The following is a 17,580-nucleotide window of genomic DNA, read 5'->3' on the forward strand; positions in this document are numbered from 1 at the left end:
AGATACAAAACTGAATGGTAAAACAAAGAAATAGGTGCATGTTTCTATCTTAGGAAAAGAATAGAATTTGTAAACAGGAATATTTCTAAGAGTAATGAATATTGTCGAAGGAATATTTTTATATCTGTCTCTATTCCCTGGTTTTCAGAGTGTATTATTTCTAGATTCTATCAGATACGTTGGCAGTTGTGGGCCTGAAAAGCTTTTTAGCTATTTCCATTTACTGCCTGTCTTGGACTATGCAGGTAGAAAGAGTCCTTTCCCATTAATAATCTTTCAAGCCACTATGAGAATAGGAATTATTGAAATAACAGCAGCTTAGTCTTTGCTGATGCGCTTTAAAAACCTTATCAGAATAATATACTTCTCAGAGGCATCTGCCCCTGCTTGAATGGACTTGATGTTCCTGTCTTGGGCTGTCAGAAAAATTAAAGCCAAATACTTAAAACAGAATATCAGAACATAAAAATCTTAGAAATCCTTTGGATGGTTTTATTACTATGTTTAGCATGCAAACAATTTCTTTTTTCTTTTTTCTTTTCTTTTTTTTTTTTTTTTTAGCATGCAAACAATTTCAAGTTGTTTTGCATGTACTTTAATGGGAGGCTTTCAACATAGGCTGGTATTTCAGGTAAGTATTTAGTGGCCCTGAGCAGTGAGGCAAGACTGCACGACCCATCCTCAGACAGGGATGCCTATCTGTTAATGCACAGGAACCCACACCCTCATCTGAGGACTAGCTGGAACCGAGAGCCAAGGGGCCTGATTTCTCCCAAGTCGGGAGTCTGTGCTTACTTTTGGCAACTTTGGAGCTTGTACTGTAGTGTTACTTCCCAGGCCAGAAATTTGCATCAAAGGGCTAAGAAAAATACATCCAAAAATAAACATGAAAGTCAGGATTTCATGCCAGGAACTCCAGCCACACACATCCTGTTGGCTGGTTCTCTTGACTCTCCTCACAGTTGTGATTCTTTTAAACCAAGCGGAAGCCTCCAATGACTTGGACCTTATGTCTGCGCCAGGGTCTTACTCCTCTGTCCTCGAGCTTTTCCATGGAGTGTGGAATGATTCAAATCCAGAAAGGAAGGGAGTGAAGTTACTGGGAGGTAACTACAGTTAAATATATACACATATATATGTATACAGGAAGTCTTTTCCTATTGCCTTCGGCTGCCTGAGCTTTTCTGGAGAACGACCAGCGCCGGGTTTCTCTCTGTGGACTGACATCCTCTGAACACTAATAGATACAAACAGGGAATTATCGGCCATGAAGGTGTATTTTGTTGTCCAAATAAAGGACAGATATTCACTGGATGTCTGGGAACTTTGAGTGACAGAAAAAGAAGGACATATGCTCTACAAGGTCAGAATGTATCTTTTTTTATTCTTTAGTGGGAAAATATTGTATGTCACAGTTTGCATTTTGGTTTGAAGAATTATACTCTGAAGCATCTCTGGCTTTTCTAATTATGTTCCACCAGACCTAAATATGTACAATAGGACTGACATAATTTGATTTCATCTTTATTTGTGATGTGTGTGTGTGTGTGTGTGTGTGTGTGTGTGTGTGTGGAGGGGGGAGTGACGGTTCATCTTTTTGATTGTGAAGGATGTGTTTGTTTAGCCTGAGATCTTAAATATGTTTACAGAAGATAAACAAAGACAGTTGTTCAGAACTAGCCAGTTACATTTATCACATTAATATTAAATGTTGTATGTATTTATCTGGTGACATGCTTGAATGGCATATATTAAAAATAAATTTGGGGCAAGGAAACGGATTGAGAGTGATGGTATTTCATCCCCTGGACGCCCAGTAGGTATCTTGCCTGCCGCTCTCAGACTATATGAAGTCCTTAGTGTTTATGGGAACTCTATTACATTATTGATGACTTGAAGTCAGACCAGCTCTGCAAGCTATGATTTCACTGTTTCTCAGAAGATGATCAGGGGGTTGGAACAGATGAAGGCTTGGCTGGCAGGTGCCAGGAATGCCCAGATGCTGCGGGTGGACCTGTTGGCAGGGTGTGCCTGCCGTAAGCAGTGGTCGTCGCTTCTTTACGTCTCTGGGTGTTCATTTCAGGAGTGTGCACAGGATACTGGGATCTTGTACAAGTTGCTGTGAGCAGAGGTTTTCAAATGCCTCCCATGGCCGTGCATTTGCCAGCTTGCCTTTGACCCCTCCCTGCCTCCCACACCCCGCACTTTTGTCTTGCAGTGGCCCTCATTGCTCCCCTAGCTAACCTACCACACTGCATGCCTCTAAGGAGTTTCTCAACTCCATGTTAATTGATGCCACTTTGAAAATTTCATCTGTAAGAAACTCCCGCCACATTCAACAAACATATGTACTTGGTTCCCACACTGTGGAGGTGTAAAATGTATCACGTCTGTCTGTCTGGCTTACAGTCTAGTGGAGAAGACAGACAAGCACAAACACAAGCCATCCTGATGTAAGACAAACTGGAAAGTGCTATAAGAAAGATACAGCATGCTGGAGGACATACGAGGGAAGGGAGGGAGAGATTCATTTCCATCCAGGATATCATTTCACCCGAAGACAAAGAGATCTGGTTCTGAATTCTTATGTGGCTAACAAGGCTGGGTTTCAGCATCCCCAAAGGCTTGGGGTCAGTTCACCAAATTATAACATTTAAGGCAGCTTGTTCCCAAGGGTCTGAGCACGCAGGAGAGGCAGGGCTTCCTCACTCCACTGTCTTGTGCTGTGTTCTGCCTTCTTCTCCTTGTGATTGGCCCTGGCAAGCTTGAATAGGGGTCCGCCTGCCCTCTGAGGGTGTCATGTGTTGTATTTCCAAATGCCTGGCTTTGTGTTTTGTTTGTTGTTCACTCATCATCTGGAGAAATCCGCTCTGAGGTTTAATGGGTCCCCCGGGCAAAGACGGTTCTAGTTGGGAAAACTTTAAGAACTTGAGATTCAGAAAGAACTCGTGGTATGGACTGGGGGATATTGTTAAGCTCTTTAAGTGTAGGAAGCCCTGTGGTCATGGGACTTTTCTGTTCTCATTGGGTCAAATTCCACTCCTGTGTAGTTTCCAGGCTGCCGCGGAGAGGTTAGAGCACAGTCACTGGGACAGGGTGTCTGACACCGAGGAAGGAGCAGCAGGAAATCCTGTCACAACTCAGCCTCTCTGAATTCCTGCAGGCTTGCCGTGGTTGATCTCACTAACCTCAGTGTTTTGAGCTGTCTGGCCCAAACCAATAAATGCAAGACAGACCTCCTAAAGGCTATTGATGTGGTAGAGTGGTCTGGCCTGAAATTCTGATCTATTCCTGGTTTAATCCAGCTCTGCTAGATGACTTTTTGGAAAGCTCTCTAGCTCCTGGGCCACCTAGTTGTATTATAAAGATACCTTGACTTAAATCCTGTCTTGCTGTCGGGAGTGCTCCAAGTTAATCTTGATTGATTGCCTTCTGAATTGGAAAATTTAGTGCCCCCCACCTCCCTTTTTGGTTTGCAAATTCAAGAAGGCAAAGCCACAAATTGTGTGAATGGAAAATATTAAATTATATCATTTGAACGGCAAGACCTTTTTGTTATCTTTAATCATTTACAGTTGTAGTTCTTAAAAACTAGGTCCACATTAGAATTACCTGGAAAGCTAGTTAAAACTTCCCATATGTGGGCCCTGTCTAGAACACTGAAACCAGAATCTCTAGAAGAGGGGCCCTGAGTGTCGCTGGCTTCTTCAAGCTCCCCAGATGGGCGTACTGGGCACCCAGGGCTGAGAACCTGTCTTCCAGCAGTGGGCTTTGGTAAGTGGGCACTGTGCCCCTTTGCATCTGGGTCTGCATTTACCTGCCTGGCATTTTTGCTCCGTGCTAAGGCTCTGTGATTGAAAAATATGTTTATTCCTTGTTTGTGTTAAATCTCCTAGTGTAATTTTTCCTTCTCTCATATAGACATTCTACTTCCAAATTGGGGTTTCTGTCAGATTTAAGTAATAATGGCAAACAGTATTTTAGAGATACAGTAAGTGGGATTTTTTGTTTAAGGGTTTGTGATTAGAGGTTGCCTGTGTGGTCTGGCTATTGAAAGTGTGAGAATCACATGCAAAATCCACCCCCTTCCTTCAATTCCACCATCCTACAAACACATAGTCTCTTATCTGTCAGAGCAGTCTTGTCGTTACACATCATGTAGCTCCTGGAAAATTCCACTGTACCTTTGTAGGAGAATGAGAGTGAAAAAGCCAAGTAATATCATAGCATCATTATGAAGGGAGTTTTGAGCTCATGGGCCCCTTGAGAATGTTGTGATCCCCGACCCAGCCCTGGACTATATACTTTGAGAGTCACTTCTCTAAGATAAATCCCCAGAAAAAGAATACTAAGTTGAAAGGTGTGGAAACATTTATGTCTCTTGATAAATATGATCACATTTATTTTCAATAGTTTTTTTTTTTTTTCTTGCCACCAGGACTATTTGAGCCTTGGCCAGCATGACTGTTATATATTTTCCTCCATTATAATAGGCACAGTTATTGTCATTGTGTTTCTTTGATTACTGCTGGGATGGTTGAGATTTTCTTTACATATTTCTTTCCTTATCATATTTACTCACCCATACATTGGCATTTATTTATCAGTTTATGTGAATGCTTTATTTGATCAAGATACTAATCCTTTGTTGTAATTCCTGCAAATATTTTATCTTGGTCTGCTGACTTTTCATTTTTCATGAACTTAAAGTACATACATTCTAAATCCATTAAGTCCCCAACAAAAAGTTTATTTTATTGTTTAAAAACCTTTTTAGGGGCACGTGGGTGGCTTAGTCAGTTAAGTGTCCAACTCTTGGTTTCACCTCAGGTCATGATCTCCCCCACGCTGACAGCTCAGAGCCTGGAGCCTGCTTTGGATTCTGTGTCTCCCTCTCTCTCTGCCCCTCCCCTGCTTGTGCTCTCTCTCTAAATAAATATTAAAAAAATTGTTTTTAGTTTGGGGCACCTGGTGGCTCAGTCAGTTAAGCGTCCACCTCTTGGTTTCTGCTCAAGTCATGATCTCACGGTTTGTGAAAAATCACATGATATAAGCAATAATGTGTTTTAGTTCTGTCTGCATGAATTGAATGAGTTCTTAAAACTTTTTTTATTGCTTCTCTCTACTGCTTTAAAGCATTTATAAATGCTCTTACCAATTCATATATTGCCACCATTTGTTTCTTACCACCCCTATGTGGACCTTATTTTATAGCACTGTAACAAAATTTTCTTAAGATTTCTTTTCTGGATATTTGTACCATGCATGACCTGTGTCTCTTCCACCACTCTTCTGCTTGCGTTTTTTGAAGATGCCAGTGATTTGATGGTAAAACCCTTTCCCACTTTCCTCCTGTCCCCCCAAACACTGCTCTAAACTTTGGGTCTGAGTGAAAAATGAGTGGGATTGGAATATCTCCTGAAGTCAGTGAAGTGAGTCCTCTTTTTTGAGCATCTGTAACTGTTTTCTCTTCTTCACCGTCCGGAATTGTATCTACCTCTTTAGTAGTTCTGGGGAAAGCGCAGCTCTTACCAGTAAGTGTTAATGAAAATGGCTTTTCAGTTTTAGGCCTTTCTATTTGTTGTGGGTTTTACTTTGTTTGGAGGGCATTTTTGCCCATGTTTCACTTTGTTTAAAATTCATAGAATTGCCTAGTACAGGGGTGCGTGGATGGCTCAGTCGGTTAAACATCCAACTTTGGCTCAGATCATGATCTCACGGTTCATGAGTTCAAGCCCCACATCGGGCTCTGTGCTGACAGCTTGGAGCCTGGAGCCCACTTTGGATTCTGTGTCTCCATCTCTCTCTGCCCTTCCCCTGCTGACCTCCTCCCCTCAAAAATAAATAAACATTAAAAAAATTAGAAAAATAAATTTCCTCGTACAAATATACTGAAAAGGAGAAAACATCTCTATGATAACTTGTTTCTAATCCCTGTTAAAAAGCACAGCAGAACTTGGAAAGGGGAAATGTAGTAAAATGATCAGATATGGCATTTAATAAGAGATCCACCTACTTAGGAATATATACCACTTTGTGAACAACACTGTAAAAAGGATTTACTTATCGAAAATTATGAAGTTTCTAAATAGCTTGGAAAATGTTAGTTCTCTGAAAACTACTGTGGTTCACACTGCTTCCATCAACATTTTCTTCCCTTAATTACCAAAGGTTTCATCGTACATAGCAGATGGCATATTTAATGAGATAATAATTAATAAAATAAAATTAATAAATTAGAATCATTACATGACTTCCCAATAGTAATAATTGCAAGCACGTGGGTAACAGTCTAAACTATTTTGAGTCCTGACATTGTTAAGAAATTTTTAGAGAAGTTTTAACAGAGTTGGCAATTCATCTTCCTGAAATTCTCTTTCTTGCTTTCTGCCTGTGGCTTTATACTTTCTTCTCCCTCACCTTAGCCTCTTCTTCAGACTTCTCTTAGGTCTGAAATGTCAGACTTACCTTTTTTCCCCTCCAACTTTTTATTCAAACGTTTAAACATTCAGAAAAAGTGAAAAGAGACTAGTAGGAGATACCAAGTTTACTTCACTATTTCAGGTTGATTTCCCCCCTTGGTTCTCCCCGTCCCAGCCAGCCTCCTTTTATAATCAATTGTATGTTATTCTCTTTCTCTTCAATTCCATCCCACCAGCACTGTTACCTGCCTTGTCTCTCCTCAGTCTAGCCAGTGTAAGGGAGGCAGCATGGTTTTCAAAGACCAGGGAGTGGAATCAGCCAGATTCTGATGATAGTCTGGCCGTGCCTGTAGGAGCTCTGTGTCCTCAGGCAAGTTACTGAAGTGCCTAAACCTCTTTCCTCATTTGTAAAAGGTGTTAACAGTAATCCTATCACTAAAGGTTTCGAGGAAGAAATGATATGAGACCATCAATCCCTTTGCCCCAAGGAAGCACCCGGTAAATGGTGTGGGAGGTAGAGATGGATGGGTATAGATGGAGGAGTTCAGATATACACGTGCCTGCTCAGACCCCTAGTGCTGCGGTCTCTGCTGCCCAGGGACATTGTTTAAACCATCTCCGTTGGCACCCAAAACTTTCTAAATGTGGCCGTACATCCTTTTCCAGCCGTATTGCCTCTGTTAATTTATACAGATATTCTTATCAACCTAAGTCTTATCAGCACGCACTAGTTGGGCATCCATGAAGTGCCAGGTGCTGTGCTAGGCACTGGGCACACAGACATGAATAGCATGTGACCCTCAAGGAGCTCACGGTCTAATGAAGATAAATATATGAAAATAAATTTTAAAATCTGATATGAGTTATAGCAGAGTGGCATGTAGGGGCTGGAAGTGGGGGAAGAGGAGGGTGGCTGCCAGGGAGAGTCAGAACCATTTTGAGAGAAAGTCTCCTTGTGTGTCTTGTCATCCTAAGGGTGACAGGAAGGTTACTGACAGCAAGGTGCCCCCAGGCACAAGCAGAGGATGCAAGTGCTACTGGGAACGTGTCCGCTTCCGTGGAACACGGAGGAGGGGTCACCATAACCCTCCCAGTTCCAGGGTGGGCTTGTCTCATCCTCAGGTTCTTTATGGAGAGATGAGCCTGTCAGAGCCACCTAGCCTTTCCTGAGAACGGCACAGGGTTTTTATCTCCTTCTGTCCCCTCTCCGAGGCCGTCTGCCTGCTCTTCTGGACACCAGCATTGTGCCTGCTTGCTCCCTGGAGCAAAAACACGTAACAAGCCCAGAAGTGTTAACCCAGAGAACTGAAGGGCAGATCGTCAGTGAAACATCCCTGAGCAGACTCCTGCTCACTCCCTCACCTGCATGTGCCTTCCCCATCTCTGCTGTACTTTCCCTTCTTTCTCCATCTGTCCCATGATCCAGCCCAGCTGCTGTCTCCCCTAACCTGCCCCCATCTCCTCCCGATCAGGTGAACAACAGCAGGAAGGAATGACAGCAACCCTTTCACGTAGGTGTTACCTCTTGGCAGTTCGTGTTGTAAACCAGGTCTGTCTGTGAATGAAAAGCCAAGAGGAGGCTGTGTTTCCTTTTGAGGGGATGAGGATCCAGATGATGAAAAAGAAAATGACTTAAGAAAGACAGGTTGAGATCAGGTGAGGGGATGGGGATAGGAAAGCTAAACATGGGATTGTTAAGATTCAGGGAAAATGGCGGCCGAGAGCACTGTTGTTCCTCCAAATAGACCAAGAATCCTAGAAGCTGAGAGGTCCTGGGGCTGACAGAGCCCCAAGCAAGAGGCCAAGTGTTGCTTCAAAACTGACTCAGACAGGGGTGCCTGGGTGGTTCAGTCAGTTAGGTGGCCGACTCTTGATTTTGGCTCAGGTCATTGATCTCACGATTTGTGGAATTGAGCCCGTGTTGGGCTATGTGCTGACAGCGTGGAGCCTGCTTCGAATTCTCTTTCTCTCTCTCTGTCCCTCCCCACCTTGTGCGTGCTCTCTCTCTCTCTCTCTCTCTCTCTCCAAATAAACAAGCAAAAAAAATGACAGAGGAAAGTAAGGACTGTTAATAGATACACCCTGGGAATACATTTGTTTTCTGCCAGATTTGGAGACCTACAGATCTTTATCAGTTGGGGTTTTCACTGGGGGCTCTGCTGATGCTGGTGTAGCCAGGGTTCCTAGTAGCCATTAGGCCTGGGTTCTTGGGTCACAGAAGGCACAGAACATTCCATGTCACTCTTTTTTATCTTGTGTTCCTGTGGCACTTGGCAGAGTCTTCTCTCATCTGATGGAGAAGGAAGGTGAGCCCCTTAGAGCATCCCATTTGTGGTAATCCATGACATGATCTAAGACCAGATCTGATTAAAAATCACTGTGGTCATTTGGATTTTACATTCACATGGTGGCTCTTTGTATTTGAATAATAACTACCAATAAAAGATGAATTTTATCAACCACCAACTAAGTGCCAGAAGTCACTCTTATCTTTTCACGTGTGTTAGTTTTGTAGTCATAAGTTATTACCAGCTTAGTCTCAAGAATATAGTTTAAGTATCCAGAAATCAGTTATGGGAGCTTTTGATATAAAAAGAGACTTTTTCTTTTTCTTTTTTTTTTTTTTTTTTTTTTTACTTAGGAAGAATTCAGGATTAGACCCAATATTAGCATTTTGCCCTATAGTAATCGGATAACTTACTTAGTTATCCATTTAGTTAACCAATTTATCCATTGGCCAATAGGTTTATATGTAGTGTCAGAAAAGAGGAATGGTCCACAACAGGGGACTCTAATTCAGGTTTCATGAGCTCTGGGTAGTTCACAGATCAGCTATGAGAAACCTGCAAATGTCTGATAATTTTTATTTGTGTGCATTTTCTGAAAAGAGGGTCCAGAGCTTTCATCCTAATCTGAAAGGGCTCTGTTGACCCCCACAAGATTAGGGACCATTTTCTATAGAATTGGGATACAGATCAGACTATATAGCCTATTCTCCCTTTATGTGAGAGAGTAACACTTTATGTGGGAGAACATTTACTCTCGACAAATCTTTACAGAATTTGTGATGTGAGAATGGAGATGATAGAAATAATTTTCATTGTGGCTTTCAGGCTGAGATATTGGTATCCAGAAACTCATCTTGTAGTGAAAAGAAATCATTAGGAAAAATGCCAAGTTCCAGCCTCAAAACAGAAATGCTTTGCAGTAAAGAGGTTCTACCAAAGCCTGTTTTAAAATAAATACTTCTAATTTATGGATCCATCGCTTCTCTAAATAGAGCACATTTGAGTATTTTGTATCCAGTTCCAAAATTATTGAACTTTAATAAGTTTTCATGGAAGTGTGGTTTTGTATTTCTGTTCCATACCTCTCCCCCAAAACCATCCACATGTAATAATGCCCACAATGCTAACTGGATACCTTTAGACAATGGTACTTTTAAAAATTAGCTAGGGGCGCCTGGGTGGCGCAGTCGGTTAAGCGTCCGGCTTCAGCCAGGTCACGATCTCGCGGTCCGTGAGTTCGAGCCCCGCGTCAGGCTCTGGGCTGATGGCTCAGAGCCTGGAGCCTGTTTCCGATTCTGTGTCTCCCTCTCTCTCTGCCCCTCCCCCGTTCATGCTCTGTCTCTCTCTCTGTCCCAAAAATAAATAAACGTTGAAAAAAAAAATTTTTAATAAAAAAAAAAAATAAAAAAAAATAAAAATTAGCTAGAGCATGGCCCATTATGCAAAGCAATAGCTGTCTTTGTTTTTTATTTAAAGAAATTTAATTTATTAAAACCAGGTAATGCATACACTCGGTAAAAATTCAAAAAGTACAACAGAATATATGTAATGAAAAACATGCCTTTCTCTCACCCCAGCCCTAACCACTAGCTCACTTGCCAGAAGGGAGCTGGCTTCTTCTGTAGAATATTTTGTGCAGAATATTCTCTTTGACTGATTATTGGGAATGACTTCCAAATCTTATATTTGACTCTTTTTCTCAACCTCTTGAGAAAAAAAAGAAGTCTTAAAATTTCTAAAAGACATTTTGAATCACAATCTTCACACAGCTTGTCTCTAACATACCTATCAGGGATTTAGGTGACTTTCTCCTTTTCCTTTACTATTTATCTAAATTCCAACAACTTGGATCTCCTGTCAGCATGGTGTGATGTTGTAAATCTGAGAACGTTATTACAAAATGTGACTATGTTTCAGAGAGAAAATTCTAGCCAAGCATGTAGGAGTTTTTGTAATATAATTCATTTTAATTTTTAGTTATTACAAACTAATAAGTTTGTGGAAAATTCAAAGTAATATACATGATTAGTAATATTGAGATATAAGAAGTAAATAAAGAAATAACACCTCCTTAAATTTGAATAGAGGTGTTTAATCATCAAAGCTATGGGGTATCACATTGATGCCATGCTAATAAATAAAACATGGGAAATTCTTGTGGCATTAATTTTCCAAGAAGTTGTCCTTGTAAATAACTTCCTCATATCTTTTACATTTCCTGAGTTGATGTATATGTACCAATCAAGACAAGCATCCCTTGTGGTGTAGATGACCTTGCATCTGTGGCCCTTGAGAGAATAAATATTTAGGTTGATAGTGCAGCTGTCATGAATTGAGTTCATAAAATTGGATTTGTTTTTTTTTTTTTAATCTGACATATTATTCTTGCTTAATTTCATTGTGCTGACTATGGTTTCAGTGCTATAAATCAGGGAGAATGTTTGCGCACAAAAGAGAGCAGGAATTATAATATGAAATATTGCCTTTGTTTAATAAAAATGTTTCTTTTTTGGGTACCTGTCTTCTTATCAGTTTCCTGGATATTATTTTTTAATAACTTAAAAAAAACCTAAATCTATGTTGATTTGATGTAATGGGTAGCATAAAGCTCATAAAACTTAAATGTAAAATTAAAGAGGGTATGGGATATGATAAAAATAAACCTATTTTTTAATGTAAAAAAGCAGGACCTATATATACAAACTCAAACAGTATAGACAAAATTGACAACAAATCGGTGGGGCCTAGCGCAAAATAAAAATGTCACATTCCTTATTTTTCCCACAGGAAGAAAGTGTCACTAGAGGTGCTAAAATAGAAAGCATTTTCCTTTCTCCTGCATTTTCTATCTCAACTCCTTATGTTTCTTATTTGCTATTTAATGTTCAAAGTAAAGAAAAAATATTATTAGCACAAATTTTCTGTTTTTCTTTCTATGGTGCAATGCCAGTTTTAAATGCAAATATAAGGATATTTAACTTGTATGTGGGATTACCAAATAATTTCTATTTCCTGGCTTGTATGTGCATATGTATTATGTTCTTACCAGAACAATAGAAACCATGTACAAAACTAATTCAGCTGTTTTTATTTCAGTTCTTGATGCACACACCTTCTACCCACACCCTCTAGCTTCAGCTGACAGATCACTAAGGCAGGACTCAGGAAAAGGAACTGTGGGTTGCCATAGCTTTCCTTTCCCTGCATGTCATTATTTTCAGTGTAAGTGGTTGGCTCATACAGGGAAGTAACATGAATAAGAAAGGATATGATAGAGTTCCTTTGTCAATACCATTGCACTCTTTCTGTGTTCAAAGGAAGATCTGATTAGAGTAGAAAATGAGGCTTCGGGGGCTGTCAGCACCTGGATTTGCTCATTGGAAGATATAACATGTGTACTGTGTACTTGAGTTGTGTTGAACTCCCATGCCTCACAGGTGGACCGGAATTCTGTTCTCATGAGGCAGAGAATTCTCTTGTGAATGCCATGTGAAAGGGATGTCAGTGAACAGTGGACATGCACATTGTACTATCTCTGCTCACATACATATTCCACTGTCCCATTGTACTTCAGTTATAAAACACAAGTTCTAAGATAAAGACTAAGAATGTCAAGATGGTGATAGCAGAGAATTACACCAAGGGCTTAGAGTCCTTGAGCATTTGCACAGGTCTCATGCCCATGAAGCCAGCCCCGAGGATAGAAATGCATTAACTGAAAATTATTTTCTTACTTTTCCTTTGCTGCTCACATTCCCAGCTCCGCTCCTGAGAGGAAATTATTTTAATTGCTTCTTTGCTAACATTTCAGATAGATATAGCTATAGATAGGTAGATATGCACATATATAGAATGGTAGATTAAATATGGCCACAAATTTGGCCAAATTCATTTTTCCAACCAAGAGTTGGAGTCTGCTTTCCTCCTCTTGAATCCAGATTAGCCCCGAGATGTGCTTTCACTGAGGAAATGCTATGGGAAGGTCTGTGTTTGACTTTGAGTGTTGGCCTACAGAGACCTTGTGGTTTTATTCTTGCCCATGGGGAGCGCTTCCTCCATTATGTGAAGATACTGAGAGGAAGAACCATGTGGTCCATTCCAGTCATTTCAGCCATACCAGTTGAGGGCCCAGAGGAGAGAGTGCCTTCAGTCCCAACCCACTTCCAGCTGGCTGCAGCCATCTGAGTAAGCCCAGATGATACCAACAGAAGAACTGCTCAGGAAACCCACAGAATCTGAGAAACAATAAATAGTCCTGGTCTTAAACCACTAAGTTTTGGGGTGTTTTGTTATGAACAGTAACTATATAATGGTATTTATAGTTAAACATTTAAACTATACACTTCCATAAATGAGATTACATCATTCATATTATCTGTATCTTCCTTTTTTTCCACTTAGTGGATCTTAGATACCCTTCTGTCTCAGTGCATTCAGGTTAGCCACATTATGCTACAGAGTTTTTCATTGGCCGGATCACCATAATTTATTTAACCTATTCCCCTGTTCACGGACAGTTATGTTGGTGTTTGTTCTTGTAAAAAGTTTTGTAGTGGACATTCTTGTACATATATCTTGATATACTTTTATGGAGTAAGTCCTTACTAATGGTATTATATGGATGTTATGTGAAATTTACAAGGTGAATATTTTCTATTAAAAAAAAATTTTTTAATGTTTATTTTTGAGAGAGACACACACACAGAGTGCAAGCAGGGGAGGGGCAGAGACAGAGGGAGACACAGAATCTGAAACAGGCTCCAAGGCCCGAGCAGTCAGCACAGAGCCTGACATGGGGCTCGAACCCACGAACCATGAGATCATGACCTGAGCTGAAGTCAGATGGTTAACCGACTGAACCACCTAGGTGCCCCAAGTTGAATATTTTCTAATTACACTTCAGAAAGTCAGCACCAATTTCTACTCCTCCCAACATTGTATATTTTAACGTTGTGTAATTTCAAATTTTGAAAATTTCTCCAGTAAAAAAATTGGCATATTATTATTATTATTTTGTTTACCTAATCATGAATGAGGTTAATAAGCATCTTTAAAAATATTTCCTGGGGTCGCCTGGGTGGCTCAGTCGGTTGAGCATTCGACTTCAGCTCAGGTCATGATCTCATGGTCTGTGAGTTCGAGCCCTGCATTGGGCTCTGTGCTGACGGCTCGGAGCCTGGAGCCTGCTTCAGATTCTGTGTCCCTCTCTCGCTCTGCTCTTCCCTGGCTCATGCTCTGTCTGTCTCTCTCTCTCTCTCTCAAGAATAAATAAAACATTTAAAAAAATATTTCCTGGCAGGTTTTTTTTCCTGTGAGCGGCCACTTTATATCCTTTGTCCAGTAGTCTACTGGGTTGTATCTACAGTTTATAACAATATAAGAGCTCTTTGTAAATTAAAGAAACATGGTCCCTGTTTACCATATGTCTTAAAATGTCTTCCAAGATTTTGCTAAAGGTGCATATTGAGATACCACCTTATGCCAGTCAGAGTGGCTAAAATTAACAACTCAGGAAACAACAGATGCTGGTGAGGAGGTGGAGAAATGGGGACCCTCTTGCATTGTTGGTGGGAATGCAAACTGGTGCAGCTGCTCTGGAAAACAGTATGGAAGTTTCTCAAAAATTAAAAATAGAACTACCCTATGACCCGGCAATAGGACTACTAGGAATTTACCCAAGGGATACAGGAGTGCTGATGCATACGGGCACAAGTACCCCAATGTTTATAGTAGTGCTTTCAACAATAGCCAAATTACGGAAAGAGCCTAAATGTCCATCAACTGATGAATGGATAAAGAAGATGTGGTTTATATATACAGTGGAATACTATTTGGCAATGAGAAAGAATGAAATCTGGCCATTTTTGCAGCAATGTGGATGGAACCAGAGGGTATTATGCTAAGTGAAATAAGTCAGTCAGGGAAGGACAGATACCATATGTTTTCATCATATGTGGATCTTGAAAAACTTAACAGAAGACCATGGGGGAAGGTGAGGGGGAAAATAGTTACAAACAGAGAAGGAGGGAGGCAAACCATAAGAGACTCTTAAATACAGAGAACACCCAACTGAGGGGTGGGGGGGGGCGGAGGAGAGGTAGAAATGGGTGATGGGCATTGAGGAGCGCACTTGTTGGGATGAGCACTGGGTGTTGTGTGTAACAGGAATCTACCCCCAAAACCAAGAGCACACTGTATATGCTGTATGTTAGCCAACTTTACAATAAATTATATATATTTTTTAAAAATCCTGAATTTTCACTAAAAAAAAAAAAAGATGTATTTTGTGACCAGGCACTTAGGACTAGAGAGACATTTTCTGACTTGCTTCATGATTTTTTTCCTCAAGACATTTAATTCACTAATTTTTTTTGTCTAATCTCCTTCTCTTGAACTATGCCCCAGTTACGCATCCCTAAAGACATGTTACCATAAAGCAAAACTTTTTAAAAGACATTTTGTTGTCTGTCACTTCTCTTAGAAATTATTTTAATTTATCCACTTAATGTTTTTATCCTTTTCTACTGGGAAGATGCTACTCCAGGAGGTTAATTCTAAATTAGTTAGTTACTAGGTGTGTATACTACAAAATGCAGTTCCCAGCAATAATTCATCCTTACCTATGTGAGGGAAACTAAAGGCAAGAATGCCTTTTAAAATTATGTCGCATACTTTCTTGGCCAGATCAATGGCTTAGCCATTTCAGTACATGGTCCCTCATTATTTTTACAGATCAGATACTTTTGGTGGGACTGTCTTACAGGGTTGGAGCTAAAGAACCCTGGATGCAGAGATGAAGTAATTCCATCTTCATGCCTGGATCTAATCATTCCCAAGTACCCAATGCATTGCTCGTCAATGGTTCCAAAAAAAAAATGGGTTATAATCATGAGTGGAAAATGGCAGACACGGCTCCAAAAACTTTGGGGGAGGAGATTGCTAGGAGTGTCTAAGATTGGGTCCATAATATGAAGAAAGAGGAACTGAACTATTCTTAATTAAAAACTTGTAGAGGCAAGCTAAAATGGTGTTAAAAAAGTGCTAGTAAACAACAGAGCAGAGCTAGTGAGCTCCTCTTCCAGAAAAGCTTGGAAACCTCTTTTAAAACAAGCAATCCCCTTGGAAATAAATAAGGTGTTTATTTGTCAAAAACAAATGAGAAGCTTGTCCAAAGATTGGTTTTTAATAAAGGGAAATATTCTTCCTTTAAACATCAAAATATTTTTGGAACAAATTTTTATAAATTACTTTATATTCTACTTCTCCCATTTTGTCTTAGGTAAAATATTACATTTTCTTTTCCTCTTACATAATGACTGTGTCATCTTTAGAAGTTCGTGATCTTATTCTGTACTTCTGTTGGCTTGTAGAAGCCCTCAAGGGTTTCTAAGCTGTGTAGTTTTTGCCCCTCCTCTAGATGGCACCACTGTGTTACAGAATTCTATAGTTTTTCTGTTTTCCCCCTTGCTCCAAATTCCCAGCTTTCACTTTTCATAGCAATCAATATTCTTGTCTATACAAACCCCCCTTTATTGCCTTCCCTGGGTGCTTTTTCTCTGTGAAGTGTTGGGAAACGACACAGCCACCCTTTCAGCATGGTGTCTGAAGCAAGAGTAGATAGACCTTGAAGAAGGGAGCTTTCATGCTTGTAGCAGTGTCATGTGTAAAATAAATGTCACCTTTGGTTTGGTGGCTTAGATGACTTATTTGCAAGTCTTAGTTGTGCAGATTGATTAGGAGATCTGTACAAGGGACCTCTGGATTAGTGATGTGTGGCTGGAGTGATTCAGAATCTTTATAAAACATTATTTCTCAATTACTTGTCAAGCTGCAAACATATAGTACAATATGCAAGTTCATTAATATGTAGATGGGGCAATTTCTAGGGTGGAAAACACATGGCCTGGCTATCATATAGACTTGAGTCAAAATGAGATTTTACTGCTTCCTGTCTGTCTGATATTGAGCAGAGGTTTATACGCTAGTTTTCTCATCTATAAAATGAGATGAGATAAAATATAGCTTACATGGTTGTAGAGTGTCTGAGTGTCTAGCACACAGGTAAATACTGAGTGAAAGAATTTCATTAAATGATAACCATTATAAAATATATATATATATACATATATATATAACTTGATAGTCACTCAAATATGTTTTATAAATGTAAACATTAGAATACATTCTTATTTTTATGATAAACTCATGTGTTACCCTTAGTGATAAATAAATATGGAATTATAAAACACTAAAACAGAACTCCACACAATTGTATGATAATACACTTTCTTAACCGTTATCCATTTCCATTTCAGAAGCCAAATTCTCAGTGGCCCTGAAAGATTAGAGTCATGAAAGAGCTAAGGCTAACCAGTTTTTCATTCCTCTAAAGTATCCATTTCCAGATTGGAATGTGAGTCCAGGGCAAAAAGAAGATGAGATGAAGCATCGCTTTTCCAGACTCTCCCAATCCTTGATTGAAGGTGATATTTCTGGCCACTCCAGATCTTCTGAATAGAAATGGGAGGTGAGGTAACTCCTGACCCACTGTAATGGAAATACACTCTTCATGCAATTAAAGATGTCACATGTCAGTGTAGACACAGGCTTATTTTGAAAAATGCAAATTGATCAATAGCAAACATCTTGGCAACAAAAATTTTCATAGTAGCTTCCTTTGGGTGCCCAAACTTTCTCATGTATAGACATGTAGGCTTGGGTAAATATGTGTAAAATGCACCCACTTCTGTCTACCTACATTTAGTTCTGTGCCAGTGAGTATCACTTCCAAGAGATATGCCAGAAGAAGCTGAAGAAGGCTTAGGTCTCTGTACTTTGAAGGTGGGAGGTTCGGTGCTTTGGAACCACCA

The 17,580-nt window shown here is 40.0% G+C and overlaps 1 protein-coding gene across 4 annotated transcripts in view; it reads left to right on the forward strand.

Annotated features, from left to right (window-relative positions):
* The window catches only part of RAPGEF4 (Rap guanine nucleotide exchange factor 4), a 290,524-nt gene that overhangs the window by 73,842 nt on the left and 199,102 nt on the right, over positions 1–17,580 (forward strand). Inside the window, exon 1 of one of the 4 annotated variants that reach the window (XM_043577061.1) lies at positions 1,009–1,363. The exons of the other annotated variants lie outside the window; for them this stretch is intronic. Coding sequence (XP_043432996.1) covers positions 1,352–1,363 — 12 coding nt within the window. The 5' untranslated portion in view covers positions 1,009–1,351. Of the gene's footprint in view, positions 1–1,008; positions 1,364–17,580 lie in introns of those variants that run through there. 4 annotated transcript variants of the gene reach the window in all.

Source organism: Prionailurus bengalensis, chromosome C1 (assembly GCF_016509475.1).
Source record: "Prionailurus bengalensis isolate Pbe53 chromosome C1, Fcat_Pben_1.1_paternal_pri, whole genome shotgun sequence".
NCBI lineage: Eukaryota > Metazoa > Chordata > Mammalia > Carnivora > Felidae > Prionailurus > Prionailurus bengalensis.